Raw genomic sequence first — 17,393 nt, forward strand, 5'->3', positions numbered from 1 at the left:
GATAACACATGTAGAAAGTCCTCCTAAAAAGTAAGCCACAGAAAAAAAACCCACCGTGGAGCATACAGAAGGTCAGACTCTGGATCTGTTTATTGGCAAAGAAATGACCATTGGAACAATGACTAATAGATGCTTGCTGTGCTTAGTTTCACAAGTACCTAACCTTGATTATGCCCTACTCTTTTAGATGCAGCCATGTCCTGCTAACCTGCTTGTACTAGAGGGGCACTGCCACAATATGTGTTCCTTAAAAATCCTAATGCTGCAGGAGATATCCTCTTTGTCCCTTGCCACAAAGGTGTGATTTCTGCTTTCAGAGCGGAGGACAATGACTATTTCGTTCACATAAAATCATAAGATGGTTTGGGTTGGAAGGGACCTTAAAGATCAACTAGTCCAAGCCCCCTGCCATGGGTAGGAGCACCTTCCATGGGACCAATCTGCTCAAAGCCTCATCCAGCCTGGCCATCACTTACTAGACAGGCCTTTCACATCCCATTGCCTAATGAAGCACCTTCCTTTGAAGCAACACCTTGGCTGCTTAGGAAAAGCTATAAGCCCTCAATAGCCTCTCACACTGCTCCACTGCAAGGGAGATCTTTATGGTCTTTTCTAAAATTATTTACACCAGTCTGTACCGGCTGGTATTTTTATGCCTTGGTTTTTGAACTGCACCTTGAAACGCAGAGCTCTCCACTTCCCCCCACAGCTGGGCCAGCCAGTGGTGCAGGGTACAGATGAAGGAACGTGCACACCACACAAAACCCACTCCCCCGGGTTTGCCTGCAAAGAATTGACATCGCAAAAGAAGAAAAGTCATTCAAACCAAAATTGCCTGTTTGGCTTTTGTGTTTGGAGAAATGCAGTGTGCACAGTCCCAACAGAGGCATCTTGCGACAAGAGCTGAATTTTGCCTTTGCTTCTCGAAAGCTGGAAGTCACACGGGCCCAAGGAGTAACGTTAAAAAAGCCAGAACCTGCCAAGAGGAAATCACAATAAAGGGAGAGACGTTTTTTCCCCATGACTAAAACACCTGTCACAGCTGCCAGGACTCTGCTAATTACACAATAACTTCATTATATCCCACTTGGAAGAACAAACAATACTTGAAGCTCCAAAAATGAGCAGCCTTTAGACTAAATTAATGCAGGCAGAATGACTGCATGGAGCCCTGTCCTCCCAGTAGCTCCAGAGAGTAAAATGGCTTGAAGACTCCTCTCTTCTTTGCTAGTGCTACATAATAAAGTAATTGTGCAATTAGAAGTAGATTACTGATGGTAGATGAGCATTTTCTATGCAACATAGGTAAAAGACTGGCTTTTCTGAATAGGTTTGATACCTCAATGGAGCCTCTCTTCTCCTTTGTACTTGACCTTCTGGCAGCCCCTGGTAGCATCCAGACAGGAGAAAAGGAGCATCACCAGTTGAGTGTGGTTTCTCTTCCCATGTGAATATATTAAGGAGGTATCATGGAGGATTTCACTGTGGTCTCTGCTTTGTCCAACACCAATGCAGCAAGAATGGCTGCAACATGGATTAGGGGGTCTAAAAATAAAATAAAACATGACCTCAAAATTGAGATACAGATGAATATTGCAAGTATCTCTGTGAGGGAAGCAAGTCTTGGCTCTCAGGTATGGATATTCTTCCCTTCATCACTTCTTTTGACTTAAGGGAACCAGCCTGCCTTTGGTTAGGGCAAGGTCAGAGTTGTTGCTCTTGGGCACAGACAGTGAGTGTAAGAAATCATGGCTGGAGCAGGAGTCTGAAGGAGCTGGAACATGGTTGCTGGCCATCTGCAGGAGGGAGGTCAATGTGCATTTGGGCACACTGGTGCTTTGGGGAGCCTTCTCCGTGGAGGTAGACAAGGATGCATAAGTGCTGGGGGACTGGGGGAAGGCACGTGGACTGTGCTGAGGGCTCCTTGTTCTCAGAGCAGCAACTTAAAGACGTTGCATGGGGATCAATGCAGAGGGACCACCTTGAGCCATCCACCTGGTCCCTCTTGGCCTGGTAGTGATTGATAACAGGTCCCATGAGCAGGCAGCACATGGGGAATTGGGAGTTAAGACATACTTGAGATGGTGGCAGATGAGTTAGAGGAGACAAGGAGTGGGGAGTCTTCTGGGTTTGTTGCAGCTCAGACTAAAGGTTGTGGCACTGTCTTCTCCATATCTTGCTAGGGTTTCTCTTCTCTGCTCTCCTTGGGTGCCTGTGGCCTCCAAGGGATGCCAGCATGGCACAGGGGTCCTCCTGTGGGAAACTGCCTCTGTGCCCTTGCTCCAGTGAGAGCAATTAATGCACACCAGAGATTCTGTGGAGGAATAGGAGTCTTCCATTGCTCCCATCTTGGGCGGTCTTTGCCTCATTTTCTTGCCTGTTGGATGATGGTGTCAACTTCTGGGGGTCAGAAGAGTAAGAGAAAAGTGTTGCCAGTTATGGTGGTGGTGGTGGAGGATGCATGAGCTGAGCAGGATCCGCTCCAGTTCATTGTGGGTCCCTGTAGGTATCACCCTGACTGAAGGGCTCTGTGTGCCCAGGTGAAACTGGAAGAGAGGAAACAATATGGGCAACATATTGGGCAACAGGAATGGCATGAATGTGGTTTTGGGGTGAAATAACTCTTTGGGGGTGATGTTTCTCCAGTCTAAGCTTGGTCATAATTCTGACAGGATATACAGACACCACAGTGACTGATTTCTCTTGTGACAGCCCTAGGAGAGGACTCTGTGGATGACTCACCTCTGATGTGGTGTCACCTGTAGCTACTTAACCCTTCAAGACTGTTAGTCTGGTATCCCAAAGTCAGGAAAGAAAACCTGTAGCATCTTCCCTGCCTTGTGAGCTGCCTGGAAAAATTAGCCCTGCGGACAGGACAACTGCCAGGACTGCTAGGATAGGCGTCCTGTCCAGGGGCTGGTGGTGATCCACTGCCAACCTGCAGCAATTCCTCCCCGTGTGGTCAGCTGGTCTCGTCGGTCCCTTTCCCCCTGTTGTACCTGACAGATGTGTGTGCTGTTTGCAGGTCCCGTGGCAGTGATCAGCGGAGAGGAGGATTCTGCCAGCCCTCTCCACCACATCAACCACGGCATCACGACACCCTCGTCCCTGGATGCTGGCCCGGACACAGTGGTGATCGGCATGACCCGCATTCCCGTCATCGAGAACCCCCAGTACTTCCGACAAGGTCACAACTGCCACAAGCCAGACACATGTGAGTGCCCGATCCGGAGCCCCCCGTGAGGATCAAGGGATGGGCTGGGGGGATGGGGGGCAGGAGGATGAGGAGGAAGAGGTTAAGAGGATGAGGAAGAAGAGAAGGAGGTTTTTGAGGAGAGCGGGTCTTGGTATGGTCCAGAAACCAAAGTGAATCTCAGGTCTCAGAAATCACAACATACATGTAGATGCTTCCAGAGAAGACTTTCCACTCTCACCTTCACCTCCCTTCACCCTCCCTCCGCCACCCACCCTTCACCTTCCCCCCTTGCCTGAAAGTGCCATTCCAAGCCAGGCTCTTCCTCATCAGCTCCACGCATGAGGTCCCAGGCGTGAGCAAGAGCCAGCTGAGAGCATGGGGATGGACATGACCCCTGCTTGGCTGGGGAAAGGACCTGCCTCCCCTTCCTCCTCCAGCAGTTTCCCAGCCATAGGGCTGCCTCTTTGGCTCCCCAGTGGGCCAGGGAGAAGCTCAGGACGCATGGGCATAGGTGGGGCAGATGTGTGGAGATATCTTTATCTCCAGGGGTTTTAGATGCTGGATGTCTTGTTTTTACGGGCTTCTGTAAAGCTTTTGCACCTTTCCTGTATAAATCTGGGTCATGAACTGGGCTCATTAGACTAGCAGGTGGTGATCAAATGGTCCTCTCCAGTTTGTGTTTCTAAATTCTGAGTGTAAAAGAAAAGTGCTGTGTAAAAGGATGCTTTTCTGGGAGTCCTGCACCACTTCCCACATGAGTGGTGGGATGCAGCCCTCCCTAGCATGCAGCTCATAGGTGGTAGTTGAGCTCTCCCAGGCCTCTTGCCAGCTCTGAGATGCAAGCCAAGCAATGCAGGGGGTTTGGGTAACATTCCTCTCTTGCTATTGCTCATCCTTTTAGTGTGTCTTGGTTCCAGGGAGAACTGGAAAAATAAAAGGCTTGGAAAGGAACCCAAGGTGAATAAGGCTCAACTTGGGCTAATTCTGTGGCTCAACCAGAACCAGGGAGTGCTGTGCTGGCCACCCCTGTTTATCCCCTGGCTTCTGCTGACTCATGGGTGTAGGAGACATAACTCAGCTCTTGGAAACAGGGAGAAGGCTGATCTCCCAACCTGTGGGAACCCATTTGGCATTAAGTGCTCAGTAGGAACACACTGCTCCTGTTCTCCACGCCTCTCTCAGGGGAAGAGGAGCTGCAGCTGCTGCTCCCATGGAGGTGTCCATGGTGCAGTCCCTGCTGTGTACCCTCCTGGGTCCTGCTGGCTTGTTCCCAAGCCCTTATCACCATCCTTCACTTGCCAGAGGGATGGGATGTACTCAATGAATGTGCCTGGCTTTCCCCTTGATTTTCATTTTAATGTGCTAAATTTGGTCTGTTTGTAGAGAGGGGAGGATGAGGGTGGTGATTAGGCAGGAGCGGAGAAGACGAATGTAGCGTGGTTTTTCTGTGCTGTTAATTATATATTTTACATTTCTTATAGCACCTCATCTCAGAATGATTTACAAACTCTGATGGCTTGTGAGGGGGGGCTCTCCCCCTTTACTTTTTTTTTCCTTTCCCTCCTGTGCTGTCTCAAATCTCTTTAATCTATGTGCCGACCATTTCAAGATGTGGGTGCTGTTGAGGTTGTGCAGTAGCAGAGCTTAAACCTCAAAGGATTAAGTTTTGCTCTGAGTGTTTGCCCCGTGGGGCTTGTCAGAGCTGGGTGGGTTGCAGGGGAAGTTGCTCCCAGCAGGATTTGGTTCACAGAGATGACAGGGAGGGTGTTTATCCTGTGGAAGGTGCCACAGGAGGGAATGCTCCAGGTTTTCCAGGGCTGCAAGGCAGTGGGGCTGAAACTAAACCCCACAACAGTGGCACTCCTTTGGGTAATAACAAGAGGCAAACCACAGCTGGATGTTTGCAGGCTGAAAGCCTTAATTTTTTTTAGATTTCTTTGTCATTCACGGGGCAAAACCCTTCAGCCCTCAGGCAGAGTTGAATTTGGTGTGTGCTTTGTGTTTTAGTCCCCAGGACTTGTCTTGGACAAAATTTCTGACTTCTCTGGTGGCTTTGCTTGAGGCTGGAAAGTTTCATAATTCACCTTTTAAATTAACCATGCTTTGGGGAGCTTTCGCTGTAAGGGGCTTGTTTGATCTGATGTGCTCTACTCAACTTAAGCCTGAGCTGGAGAGTATTTGTTGCTCCTGTTCTGCCCGTGGTTGTCACGCTGGAGGGTTTTTCTCTCCTCCTGTGCAGAGCTTGGACACAAACAGTTCTTCATTTGCTGTCAGCTGCAGAGAACTCCTCTGGGCTGGGGGAGTGCCTCAAATGCCCAGCTGAGCTCCTGCCACCCACCTCCCACAGAGCTGCTGCCCAGCCACGAGCAGAGGTGCTCCATGAGACCCAGCATCTTTCCTTTGCACTGAGTTGCATCTTCAGCAAGCATTTTCCCCTCTCCATCATGAAGCTTTTCTCCTTCCTTACTCCCACAAGCATCTCTGTGCTCTTGAATGTTGTCTGGGTGGAGGACATGCCGATACCCACTGCCAGGCTGCAGTGAGGAGAGCAAACTCTATATGCTTAATGCAGCATTAATAGTACATTGATGTGATATAGATTTCTGTCACCCTCTATACTAGCAAGCATCACTTATCACGCAGGGATGACGGATGTTTATTCCCAGCCACTTAGCTCTGCATAATGGAATTGCAGCTGAAATATGGAGAGCAGCTCCCTGCCTGTGGAGCTGCAGCCCCTCTTGCTCCCGCTCTGCATTGCTGTCCCATGGGATCTTCTTGTTAACGTGTCCTCAAGGAGATAGAGATGTGTTCTTCACTGGGAATGCGCTGTCCTCGTGACGATGAGATGAAGGGCGCAGGAGCCAGCTCTCATTTCTGAATTTCTGGGATTTTTGCAATTGTCTCTTACCCCCTTTCTGCTACTGCTCGTTTTAGAGGAGCAGGTGGGACAAATGTGACTGAAAATTCTGTTTCCCTTCCTGGATGAAGGATTCTCAAAGAGCCATGGAAGAAACCAGCACCACCCTGTTTTCTTGTGATGAAGCATTGAGTCTTTGAGATGTTTCCCCGGCTTTATGCTGTAACTCCATGACATGCTGGGCAGCACTGGGCAGACATCCAGTCCTTGTCTCAGCTGTCCTCAGCCCTGCCTGGGGAGGGTTAAGCAAAGAGTTTGGCAATGTGGACAGTCCAGCCACAAGTCAAATTCAGAAGAATAAGCTAAAACTGCCACTTTCTCCTGACCTTTTGCACACTGAAAAGAAACCAAGTGAATTTCTTCTTGGCAGACATCAGCAGGAGGAGTGACAGGTCATGAGGAGTTTGTGCCTCTCTGTATTTGGAAATAAGCAGATGAGAGGAGAAGAATGGGACTTGTGGCAAACACTGTGGTCAGAGTAAGTGATGAGGATGAGGGTGAAGGACCACATAACATCAGCCTACGGTCAGAGATTTTGGTAGTGCAAAACATACCCTCATTGGTGTCCAGAAGGTGACTATTGGTCCTTCTGGGCAGGATTGGCAGTAACAGCAGCTTCTTACCTTATCTCCATCTCTTGAAGTTCAGGATTTTAATTTCTAAAACACAAGTTTTGTAATTACGAGTAGCCAGAGATTTCTGTGGTGAAATATTGGTAATGTTTCAGAAGAAACATTTTGGAAGATTGTTTTACTTTAATAATAGTAATTAAGTAGTCATTAATTCGAAGCACAATTCATCAGATGCAGATTAGTTCTTGGATCTGATCTCTTGAGCTTTACTCAAATGCCACAGTACAGTTTTGGAGTTGTTCAGTTCCCTCGTATTTCTCATCTGACAAAACAGGTCTTCTGGAGAATGACACAAATCAGGGAAAAAAATCCAAACCTCAGTGGAGAAAAGTAATCTGGGGGGGCAGGTCCCCATCTGCGTCCCAGCAGTGGATGTTCACTTCCCAAAAAGACTGTGAAGCTAGACTTTTTGGGGCAAATGATTTGATTTTGGGGGAGGATTTTGCCAGACGCAATCGGAGCTGGCTGTGTTTTCCAGGACTGGCGCAGTCTGGGGACTGGGATGCATTCTCCACACGGGTGGAGCAGCCGTCCTTTCGTACAGTCCTAATGAGGGTTTTTTTCAACCTCGTTTATTACAGGCTGCCCTGACATAATTACATATTCGAAGTTAGTAATTACACGTATTCATGCTAATTAAGTAATTAGATATAATTACACCAACTGTAAATACATGGTAATCGGCTAAAAAGAAGTACTTCAGAAAAAAACAAGACAAATCACACAATAAAGGCGCCATCAGCACTCTTTCACTCAGTACCCTGCCTTTATCTTGTATTTCAGTGCAGCTTAAGAGGAACATTGTGGTCATTTCAGAAATCATATTTCTTAAACAAATAGATTTCCTTACCTCTGCTTCTAATAGGTCTTGAAAACAAGAATGAAAAAGATATTTACCCTTACCACTGTTAATTTGTTTTGTTTGCCTAGTATGTTCTGTTCACACTGGGCATGGGAAGATAAAAAGTATGCAGCATTTCAATTTTTGGTCAGTTCATGTTCCAATTTTTGCCAAAAACAACAACATGAAACTAAAGTCATAAGGGCTTTTAGTTTTATTTGCCTAAAGAAGAAAACTTGAAACAGTTGGTAGGAGAAGTTTCTCCCTTTCTCCTTTTATTTTTATTTTTTTTTCTGTCAGGGATAAGAGGATTTGTGAAATATTCTTTTCATGCAATATAAATGTGGAGCCCAGTGTGAAGTGACAGCAGCACTCTGCTGCCCCATGGCCAGCCTGGGGCTGGGCTGTGCAGGTCTTAGCCCCTCCCACAGAGCTCTGCTGTTTCTCCAGACTTCTCTTTTCCTCTCCTCTAAGACGAAAGCCCCCAGCTCCAGCACAACCCAGCTCCCATTGCTCTTCTGAAGTAGGCACTTGTGGGTCAAGAGTCTTCTGCACTGAAGTTCCCACTGTCTTACAGCCTTGTCCTTCTCACTCAGCCCATGTGAGATACTTCTAAGGGTTTTGACAAAGACCTGTGAGTAGCTGTATACTCATTTATGTGTGTTTTGCTACTCTGTTCTGTGTCTCCTTATTGGTCCTAACAAAGCCTGGATTTGTGTCTTGGTTCTGTGGAAGAGCCCTGACCGACCTCACTGCTCACCTCCTAACATGTTGATGGCATTGGAGGTCTCCACAGTGACCTTCTGCTCCAAATTCCTCTTCTTTCTGGTTTGCTATTGACTCTCGCAGAAAGTGCTCTGAGCTCCAAGTGTTGATGTGAAAGTCCTGCAAAAGAGTTGTACATTCAAGAAACCCTGCAGGCTCTGGCTGGCAGTTTATCAAGCAGACGTTGTTGGTATCTGAAGAAACATGTGAGCAACCAAAATTACTGCTTCTGTCCCTCACTGGAGCATTACAGAACTTCCCTTGTGCCCAGCATCACCTTCTTGTCCCTTGCCCAGGCTGCAACATCTGACTAACAGGAGAAATACCATGGACAGTGGGACTTGATCCAACCTGCTCACCTCTCAGGTGATTTTCTTACCTATGGTTCTTTTCTGCTCTGCATCATTTCATCGAGTTATGAAAGAGCAAGTGGAAGAAATATCCACATTTTCCAGAAGTCCAGCCTTCATTTGCAGACGTAGAGTGCCCATCCCACCTATTACCCCTGCACTCTGAGTTGCAACCTCACGCTCACTGAGTCACACTTCAGACCTTCCTGCCACGATGGTGCTACAGAAAGGAGGGGTTTTTTTGGGATGTCTTGGAAAGGCTGGCAAAATCTATTGCATATAACTTGCCTCTCACCCAGCTCTGCAGATGCTGTCTGTGTGGATTAACCATGAGAAAGAAAAGCAGCATGGCTCTGCCTGACCCCTGCCTGCTGTAGGAGGTGCTGCTGTGGCCAGCAGTGCAGCCCTGCTTGCTCCAGATGTGATGGAGACCCAACCTGGTGTGAACACAACCTGAGCACCTTCTGCTGCTGTTTGGATTTTAGATCCAATCTCCATTGCTTTATCGTGTGTTTATTGGAGATATTTGTAACAACACCCAGGATCAAAGGGGGCTGAGCAGGCTCCAGCCCTGGCATGGGGAAGTGATGCTGGCAGCACAGCTGGGTGATGATACACTGGGCAGAGATGTTCCTGGTGGTGGGGATCCACAAGGAAGAGAAACCCTTAAATCAAGCAGAACTTGGTATTGGGCTGCTAATGGTGACCTGCCTGCAGAGAGACTGCCTTAGTGATGGAAATACTGCAGGATACAGACATCAAGGAGTTGACAGGGAAGTATTTTCTCATACAAAACTCTGCCTGTTCCTCCGCCTAAAAGCACTTCCACTGAACTGTTTAATCTTGGTATCTGTGGGGCCAGCAAGCAGGGCTGGCTCGCCTGGGGTGATTTCAGAAAGGAAGCCCTTGATGTGTGAACTGTCAAGCACTTAACAAGCCAGATGAGAGGAGGTCCTGACCTGGTTTCCTCCTGGATTTGGAGTGGCTCTAGCACAGCAGGCTGCTCTTGCTGCCTGGCAGCCTTGTCCCTGCAGCAATTGGGTTGGACCGAACTGCCCAAGACATGAAGTATCTCATGGAGGATGTGTGTGCACACCCTGATATTCTGCTCGTGTCATAGAGAGGCTCACACACCCTCCCACTCCTCTTGCAACATTCCCTCACCTCCACACACACCCCAACTGTCCCTGTGTTCGTGGGTGTGTTTTCCCCTTCCACTCACCCACCCACACACCGTGGGATGGGCATGGTGTAAAACACTTGCTGAGTCAGCAACTCTTCTCCACGTGGCTCAGCTTCCTGCACAGTGACTCCCACACACCAACCCCCTCTGCCTCACAAGTGCTGCGCCTGCCGAAGCACACGTGGATTTCTGCTGAGCGCCCTCAAGCTCTGCCTTTCCTCAGCAAAGCCATGATGCTCCCAACCAGGCAGTTCCCCAACCAGGGATTGCCCTAAGCCAGCAAAGATGGTTGTGTCTTCAGTTTCTAGTGGGTGTTCAGAAATTGGAAGGACAGATGTGCTTTTCATGGTCTGGCATGAGTCCAGTCTCGCTGTAGCAGGGTGAGAGGAGTGGGACAAAATGGGGATAAAATAGGTTTATATTCCCAGTGTTACTAGCTGCGTGCCTATGTTGGTGCCTTTCCCTATCCATATGCACTTGTATTGTGCTTAAACCTGGAGGAGCTGTCCATGCCAGAGAGAGCAGGGCTCTGTTCACCAGCCAGTGCTCCTCATACCTGTGGTTTCATCCCTGCAAGACAACACAGGTAGCAACACAGTGCATGACCTGAGGCTATTCCAAACTCAGGCAGCCCTGGTGTCAAGAGTAACGAAGGGGGTTCAAGAGTGTTCTTCTTATGGCTCATTGATTGTTTGAATTTTGCTGTGGGTCGCTGTAAAAATAGCTGGTGTGTGTATGTGTGTGTGTGGGCAGAGTTGTGGTATTGATTTCTTTTGGCCCCCATTTAAACATTTGTCTTGCTTTTGAATGAGTTTATTGTGGCTTATAATGCTTTGGCTGTTGGGAAAGTGTCTGGAGGCGGGAGTACCTCTGCATTCCTGGGACAAGGGGGATGTGCCTGTGGTACCCCTGAAGGCACCAGTAGCTCCCAGAGTTTGCAAGGGCATTGTGTTGTGACTTTTTTTAGTCTAACCAGGCTGTTTTTCAGGTTTAATATCTCTCAAAAGTGCAAGGGGCCACATCGTGATCAGACAGGAGATGTCTCTCTGGTTCAGAGATTGCAGGCTCTCATTGTTTGTTCACTGTCTGGTTAAATTGTGATTCCTAATTAAAAATAGCTGCTATTGTTTAGGAGTTGGAGCAGTTTTGCACGACCGCACACACAGCAGGAACATTATTAGTAGCGCTGCCTTGTGGGACAAGAAGTACATCCCAAAATGTAGCAGAGAAGCTACAGAAGTACGTCAGTAGAGGATAAAAAAAAAACCCAACCAAAAAACCTGCCCTTAGTGACCCATGTAAAAAATTATTCTGCCTGAAGAGTTTATTGTGTAAAAGGAGGGTTTTGTTTCCCAGCCTCATGTGGTGGCTGGCTCTGGGGGGACGGGGTGGGCAGGCAGGGATGGCTTGTGCTTCCCATCAGCATGGGACAGGTGGAGCAGAATACGATTGCTTCATATAACAAAAATGCAGAAATTGTCGTTCTTGGCTGCTGAACATTTCCAGTCTACCTCAGCTGCCTTGCTCTTGTTGGTGGGTGCAGACAGGGAATGGGGTCAGCGGAATGAAGGAAGATGCTGCTGCTAATGGAAGCACCACTTCTGCTAGTGTGCTCCTGAAGCAGCTGTCTTGCACCGTGGTTAAGTGTAAAGCACTGGCCTTGTTGAACATGATGTGATTTACTGAAGTGAACATACCCGTTTGAGAACTCAACAATCCCATTTCCACATGTAGCTGATGTAAGACTTGTATGCAAGTGTCTTGAGGTGAAAAGTACATTGAATTCACAGCATGTGAGGATTGCTCTCAGTGCCTGGGCTTGTCTCCCATTAAGACAGGGTTTATTGCATAATCCATTTTTAGAATCCTGCACACTCATTCCTAAACACGCTGCAAGTTACCTAATGCTGAACCTTGCCTGAATCTGTTCAAGCCCTCTCTCCCTGCCCCTCCCTGATTAGATCTGTTTAAGAGATGGGAACAAACTGAGGCTCAGTGAAACCATGAAAATTTTTGTGTGTACCACATCAAGGATCAGGCTGTCCTGCCATCTGCAGCCAAGCATGGTCGATACGGGATGCAGTACTCAAATTAAGCGATGATTTACAGCTTCACGTAGAGTCAGCTTTTCCTGATGGTAGTTCCAAGTTCATGTGCTGACGTTGCAGCAGTTCCTGAAGTTTTCTGTCACAGCTCTGGGTCTGTAAAAATGTCACACCTTTATTTCAGCCCTACTAACCTATTTTTCCTCTAAGAATTGGAGCACTGAGTCTGAAGGTTACTAAACCTCTCTATTTTTATATATAAATCTCATATATATATATATATGTTTGATCTTTTTTAAATGTACTGGTTTATAGTGTATGGATCTGTTCTTCCTAATACATTTTAACAGATTTTGCATCATCCTTCCCTGCCTCACCATCATACCTCCTTTTTTCCCTTTCAGAGGCAAAAGGGATCTTCCCCCCCACCCCCCCCCCCCCTTAAAAGCATCTTTTAAATTCAGGACAAGCAGTTTCTCTGGCTCCCGTAAGTGTGACAGGAGACAAGGCAGCTAAGTCTCCTAAGTATATATGGCAAATTGCAATTAGAAGAAAACACTGGAACAAAATTACTTCAGTCCTTGTCATCCTTCCCCCAGCCCTTCTCACCCCTCCACCTCCCTCTTGCAGGATTAAGCCTAGCTAATCCTCAGATGAGCAACATCTTTGGGAAAGCAAAGAGGCAAAGTAAAACCAAGGGAAGAGAAAGAAAAATCCTTCACACTCAACACTAATAAGGAAATTACGGGTGTCCTACATTATGAATTGGATGAATTTTTAATGGTTAGAAATGCAGTTGATTTATAATGCATCCATCCTAGACTGCAGGGCCTGTCGCCAGCTAATAAATAAATGACAGGCCCTTTGTATTAAAAGTATCAGTCATTTTACATCTCTGCACTGTAATTGATGAGGAGCATTGAGCAAGGGAGATGGTGGCCATCAGGTGTATAGCAAAGCAAAGGACCTTGTACTTCAAGCCATATCTGAGGTCTTGACTTACCAGGAAGCTGCAGCCCAGTCTTCAAGGCTTCTCTCAGATGGGCCACAGCTTCTGCTCTATCCCGTTGTCCACAGAACCAAAAAGAAATAAAGAGCTTGGCCAAGGGCTACATGATTTTGAAAGGTCATTTTAAGCTCAGCTTAGGGTCCCGTTTAATGTGTGTTATGCTCTAGGACAAGGTTAGTTACCCCTGGAGAGCAGGAGTATCTCCATCTGAGGTGGCTGTCCAAAGATTCCTTCCTGCATGTGGAATGAGACAGGACACTTTGGGTCTGTATCATGTTAGACTCTTTGTGAAGGGTGGGGGAGATTGTGCCGTCTGTTCTCTTGACAGTCCCGGCTATTGGCACAGCCAGGGTGAGACGAGCTCAGAGTCAGAGATCAGCCTGAATTCATACAAATCCCACCACAAATGTTCACACTGAGTCTGTGTTAAAAATAAATTCTGGGCAAATTCCAGAGATGGGGTGGGGTGGGACTGTTCTGTTCTTGTGCCAGATCCCAGCAGAGCCCAAATGTCAGGGGAACCTTAGTGAGAGCACAGCAGGCTGCTGAGTATTTGAGGGATGGGGTATATTTTATCCTCTTCTTAATGAGGAGAAGTAACTCAGCATCTTGTATTTCCACTATTTTCTGGAAAGAGGCATTTTTCCTTCAGGCCCACTAAGGTGCTGTCAAGCATCTTTGTCTCCATTTTATGGATGAGGAGAGGCAGCTGGAAAGACATCAGTTTGCTCAAGGTCACACCAGGTTGCTGACAGCTAGTAGCCTGGCCCATGTTCAGCCCACTGGACCATGTTGTGTGTTTACGAGTCCCCACCTGAAGTTCACAGCCAGTCTTTTGGAGTCAGGGGTTTGGATGGACAAGGGGTTCTTGGAACTGTCAGCTGGATATTATGATCCCAGAAAATGGCTGTTCTGAGCTTTTCCTGCTCCTTTCCAGGTAGGTTAGATCAAACTCTCCACCTTCATGGGGGTCAAGCTACAGTCCTATCTGCTTCTGCTTTGTTCTCTTGACTGCTTCTGATGAGGCCTCTCCTTGCTCATCTCATTTCAGCTCACCTGGGCATTGCCTCCCTCATTGGAGTTGGTTGGAAGCTGAGTGCTGGGCTCAGAGGAAGAACAGTTATTTTTTTACCTTGGCTTTAGTTGCTGGCTGAAGGAATTAAGCAGGGAGGCTGGGATATGAGTCTGGCTGCCCAAGGAAAGCGCCACTCTCTAAGATACAGACTTTCATCTTGACCTGGAGGAAGGAAACTCTTATTGCCTTATTTATTACATTTCCCCATAGCAGTGTAAATACTATATCCATGATAGATATGGATCTTATGAATAATATAGAGATTTGAGCTAAGTAATTGCTGTGCTTTTTTAATACAAGAGATCCTCAGCATCAGGTAGTATTAATGATCTGTCTTGACACGGGCTCTGCAGAGGGTGATTGCAAACCCCAGTTCCGTGAGAATTTGAGAAATTGGGGGAGAAATCCTAATGTGCTGTTCATCCCCTCTGTTCCCTGTGGGACACTTCAGAAAGAGTATCCTGTCTGCTGATTTTTCTCAGCTTTCCCTAGACCCTCTGAGGACAGGAAGGCTAAGTGAGTTTTGGGAAAACAAATCCCTTTTGTAGGCAGGCTGGGCTGGGCTGTCAGAGGAGGCAACTTTGGGAGGAAATGTAATACAAAGATCCTAGCAGCTCCCTGTGGTCACTAACAGTTCTCCAGACATTTCTGGGAGAGTAAAATGATTAGTTACAGTGAAATTCTTAAATTCAGGCAGAGGTAATGATACTTTATGTCTCTGCCGATCCAAGTCCTGTCTCTTCTCTGTAGCTTTAATATGGAGCTCTCCTTTCCACTTGCTCTCTGAAACCCTTGTGTAGCCTTTCTGCTGTGTGCTGTTGAACAGGTGGTTACGTTATTATGAGAAATTCTCTATAAAGTCCACTCTTTAATGCCTTAGAATCTTTGGGGATGAATTTAAGATATTAAGAAGTATTGAGATTTAACACCTTCTTTGCAGTGACATCATTGTGGGGGAAGGGATAAGGGGATAGTAATGGCAGGGTGTGGTGTGGGCCACTTTGTGCCTTGCATCACTGGTGGGAGAGAGCTGGTAGCCCAACTGGCTGGTCTGTCGTACTCCCTGCCATAGAGGTACTGAGTGCTGGTGTTAACAGCTGCAGAGCTCCAAGGCCTTTTTAAATTAATGGAGCTGTCTGAGAAGGTTATGAATGCCTTCTCAGTTTCTTTTTTCTCCCCCAAACATAGCAACTCAAGCCTGAATCAGGCTGTTAAACTTTTTCATTCCTCTCTTTCTAGCCCCGTCCTCTTTAAGATTGTTTCCTTTCCTTCTTCCACCATCACACTTTTAACAGGAATGAGGGCAGGTGAGACCTGTGGACTCTGTAGCCCGTATTCTCACCTTGTCAGTCCGGGAGGAGCAGGTCTTGGTGACCTCTGTGGGCTGTGTGGAGCAGGGACCGTGGGCTCAGGTGTTCCTTTGCTACAGGAGTGGTAGCTCATTAACACTCTGTGCCCTGCAGATAACTTTTATTGATCATCAGCTGCTTAATCAAAAACTCTATCACAGTTTGTTTCGATTATTTTTTCCATCTCTTCATCTCTGGAGAATCAGCTTAGCCAAAGTTAATGTACTCATTATGCAGTTGGGAAACCACTGCCACAGACTGCTATGTAAATCAAGGTTTCAGAAAGGTTTGTGTCTTCCTTCCCACATGTAGCAGGATGAATTTACTGGGTGCATATTCCCCTGCTTGGTGGGGTAAAAGAAGCACTGGGGAAGTTGTGCTGAGATGGGTTTTGACTTGTCTGGGATGGCAGGACTCACCTCCTAGGTTATGCAGAGCCCAGGCTCCACATCTACATCCTCACAGTCCCAGTACAGTGATGAACAGCACTGATCCTACACCTGGTGCTAACCCACCCATGCCTTTCCAGAGATGTGGGGGCCTCCACATCACCATAAATACCTACCAACGTGGGCTTCTGGACTGCTGGAGCCCTCCCTCCCTTCTCATTAGAGGGATGTTTGGGTTGAAACCCTCAGCAGCTGGGTGAGGTCCTGTGGGTGACCAAGTGCTCGGAGTATAAGAGAGCTGGGGCAGGGGATTATCTGTGTAGGGATACGCTGAGGAAGAGGGCATAGACAGGGGTGTTTGAGAGGTGTGAGCCAGGGAAGGGAGATGAGAGGACAACTGAGTGCCAAGCCAGTAATGGCAAAAGTCTGTGCAGCTGTACTGTATGTTTATTTTTTATTTTCTGATGATCTGTGTGCAATGTATATATAGACTCAGAGGTGGTGACTTAACAGCAAAAGTAGGACATTAAGTCCCCTATCTAAACAGATCTGAGCACTCCTGATATCAGCACCTTGGATATGTTGCTCTTGGGCATTTTGCTGATACAGTGAGGGCTAAGGCTGCAAACTCTCTGAATAGTGGCTTTACTCTTCTGGAAACTGTCAGAGCTCCAGAGAGGGGAAGCGAGGAAGCTGTGCAGCAAGTGGCAAAGATATTTCCCAACTTTTTCCATGTCTTTAGTGACCAGTTCTGAGGAGTGTCAGGCCAGTTTGAGTGGGGACACAAGAAGGGTTTGGGAGGGAAGCCCCAAGACAGGACTGTTGCTTGTCCTTAACTCCAAACATATTTCTCACTCTGGCTATGCTGAAAGTCTTGATATGATTAATTTTCCTTTTGTCTTCTGATATTTACTGCATAAAATCATTCTTCTTCATCTTATAACCTATCAGGCTAAATATTTCATGCTGGCTATGGTGTTGCAATGACCTAATTTGATTGCAGAGGGTCGTGTCCCGTATAATGTTGCTTCGTTTTCTCAGTAGTCGATACAAACTCAATTTTGTTTTCTTTGAAAAGCAGGGGAGGCAGGAGCCCAGCATCCACAGCCAAGCTTATACCTGCACTCTTACCTTGTTGCCTGGCTGTGAGGCTGTAATGACACATGTAGTTCAGCTTCAGTGGGACCTGCAGGCTTGTTTTATTTATTTATTTTCCTGATGGTACGGAAGGGGGAAAAGGATGGAAGCTACAGCAAACGCCCTTATTTGTAGCTGCTGGCACCTTTAATTTACCTCAAGGAGCCATTAATCCAACAGGCTGGATGGTCTCTTGATGGAGCCTATCTCAGGAGGGGAGGGTTAGCTGTGTCTCCCTATGGGACCTGGGTGAGTGTTCAGCTTTCTCCTCTTGCCTCCAATTAGATGCTCAGTCCTTTTTACCACTGTGTTTCACCTGCCTCAGAGACCTTTCACCTGCCCTCCGCCTCTGTAATTCATGAGTACCTTAGAGGGGAAAAGGAGGGTTTGGTCTCAATTTGTGTGGCTCATTTGCATGTGAAATGAGCATGTCCCTTCAGCAGCAGTGCCAGCAGTCTCCTGGCCCCGCTGATCTCGTTCAGGGCAGCTTTGACAGCTCCAA

General features: G+C 47.3%; 1 protein-coding gene across 4 annotated transcripts in view; it reads left to right on the forward strand.

The window, feature by feature from the left end:
• NTRK3 (neurotrophic receptor tyrosine kinase 3) overlaps nt 1-17,393 on the forward strand; it is a 222,492-nt gene that overhangs the window by 112,015 nt on the left and 93,084 nt on the right. For all 4 annotated transcript variants that reach the window (XM_050309944.1, XM_050309945.1, XM_050309946.1 and 1 more), the window contains one exon: nt 3,026-3,214. In XM_050309944.1, coding sequence (XP_050165901.1) covers nt 3,026-3,214 — 189 coding nt within the window. The remainder of the gene's footprint in view (nt 1-3,025; nt 3,215-17,393) is intronic.

The sequence above is a fragment of the Myiozetetes cayanensis genome, unplaced genomic scaffold, assembly GCF_022539395.1.
Source record: "Myiozetetes cayanensis isolate MyiCay16 unplaced genomic scaffold, myiCay2020 scf14, whole genome shotgun sequence".
NCBI lineage: Eukaryota > Metazoa > Chordata > Aves > Passeriformes > Tyrannidae > Myiozetetes > Myiozetetes cayanensis.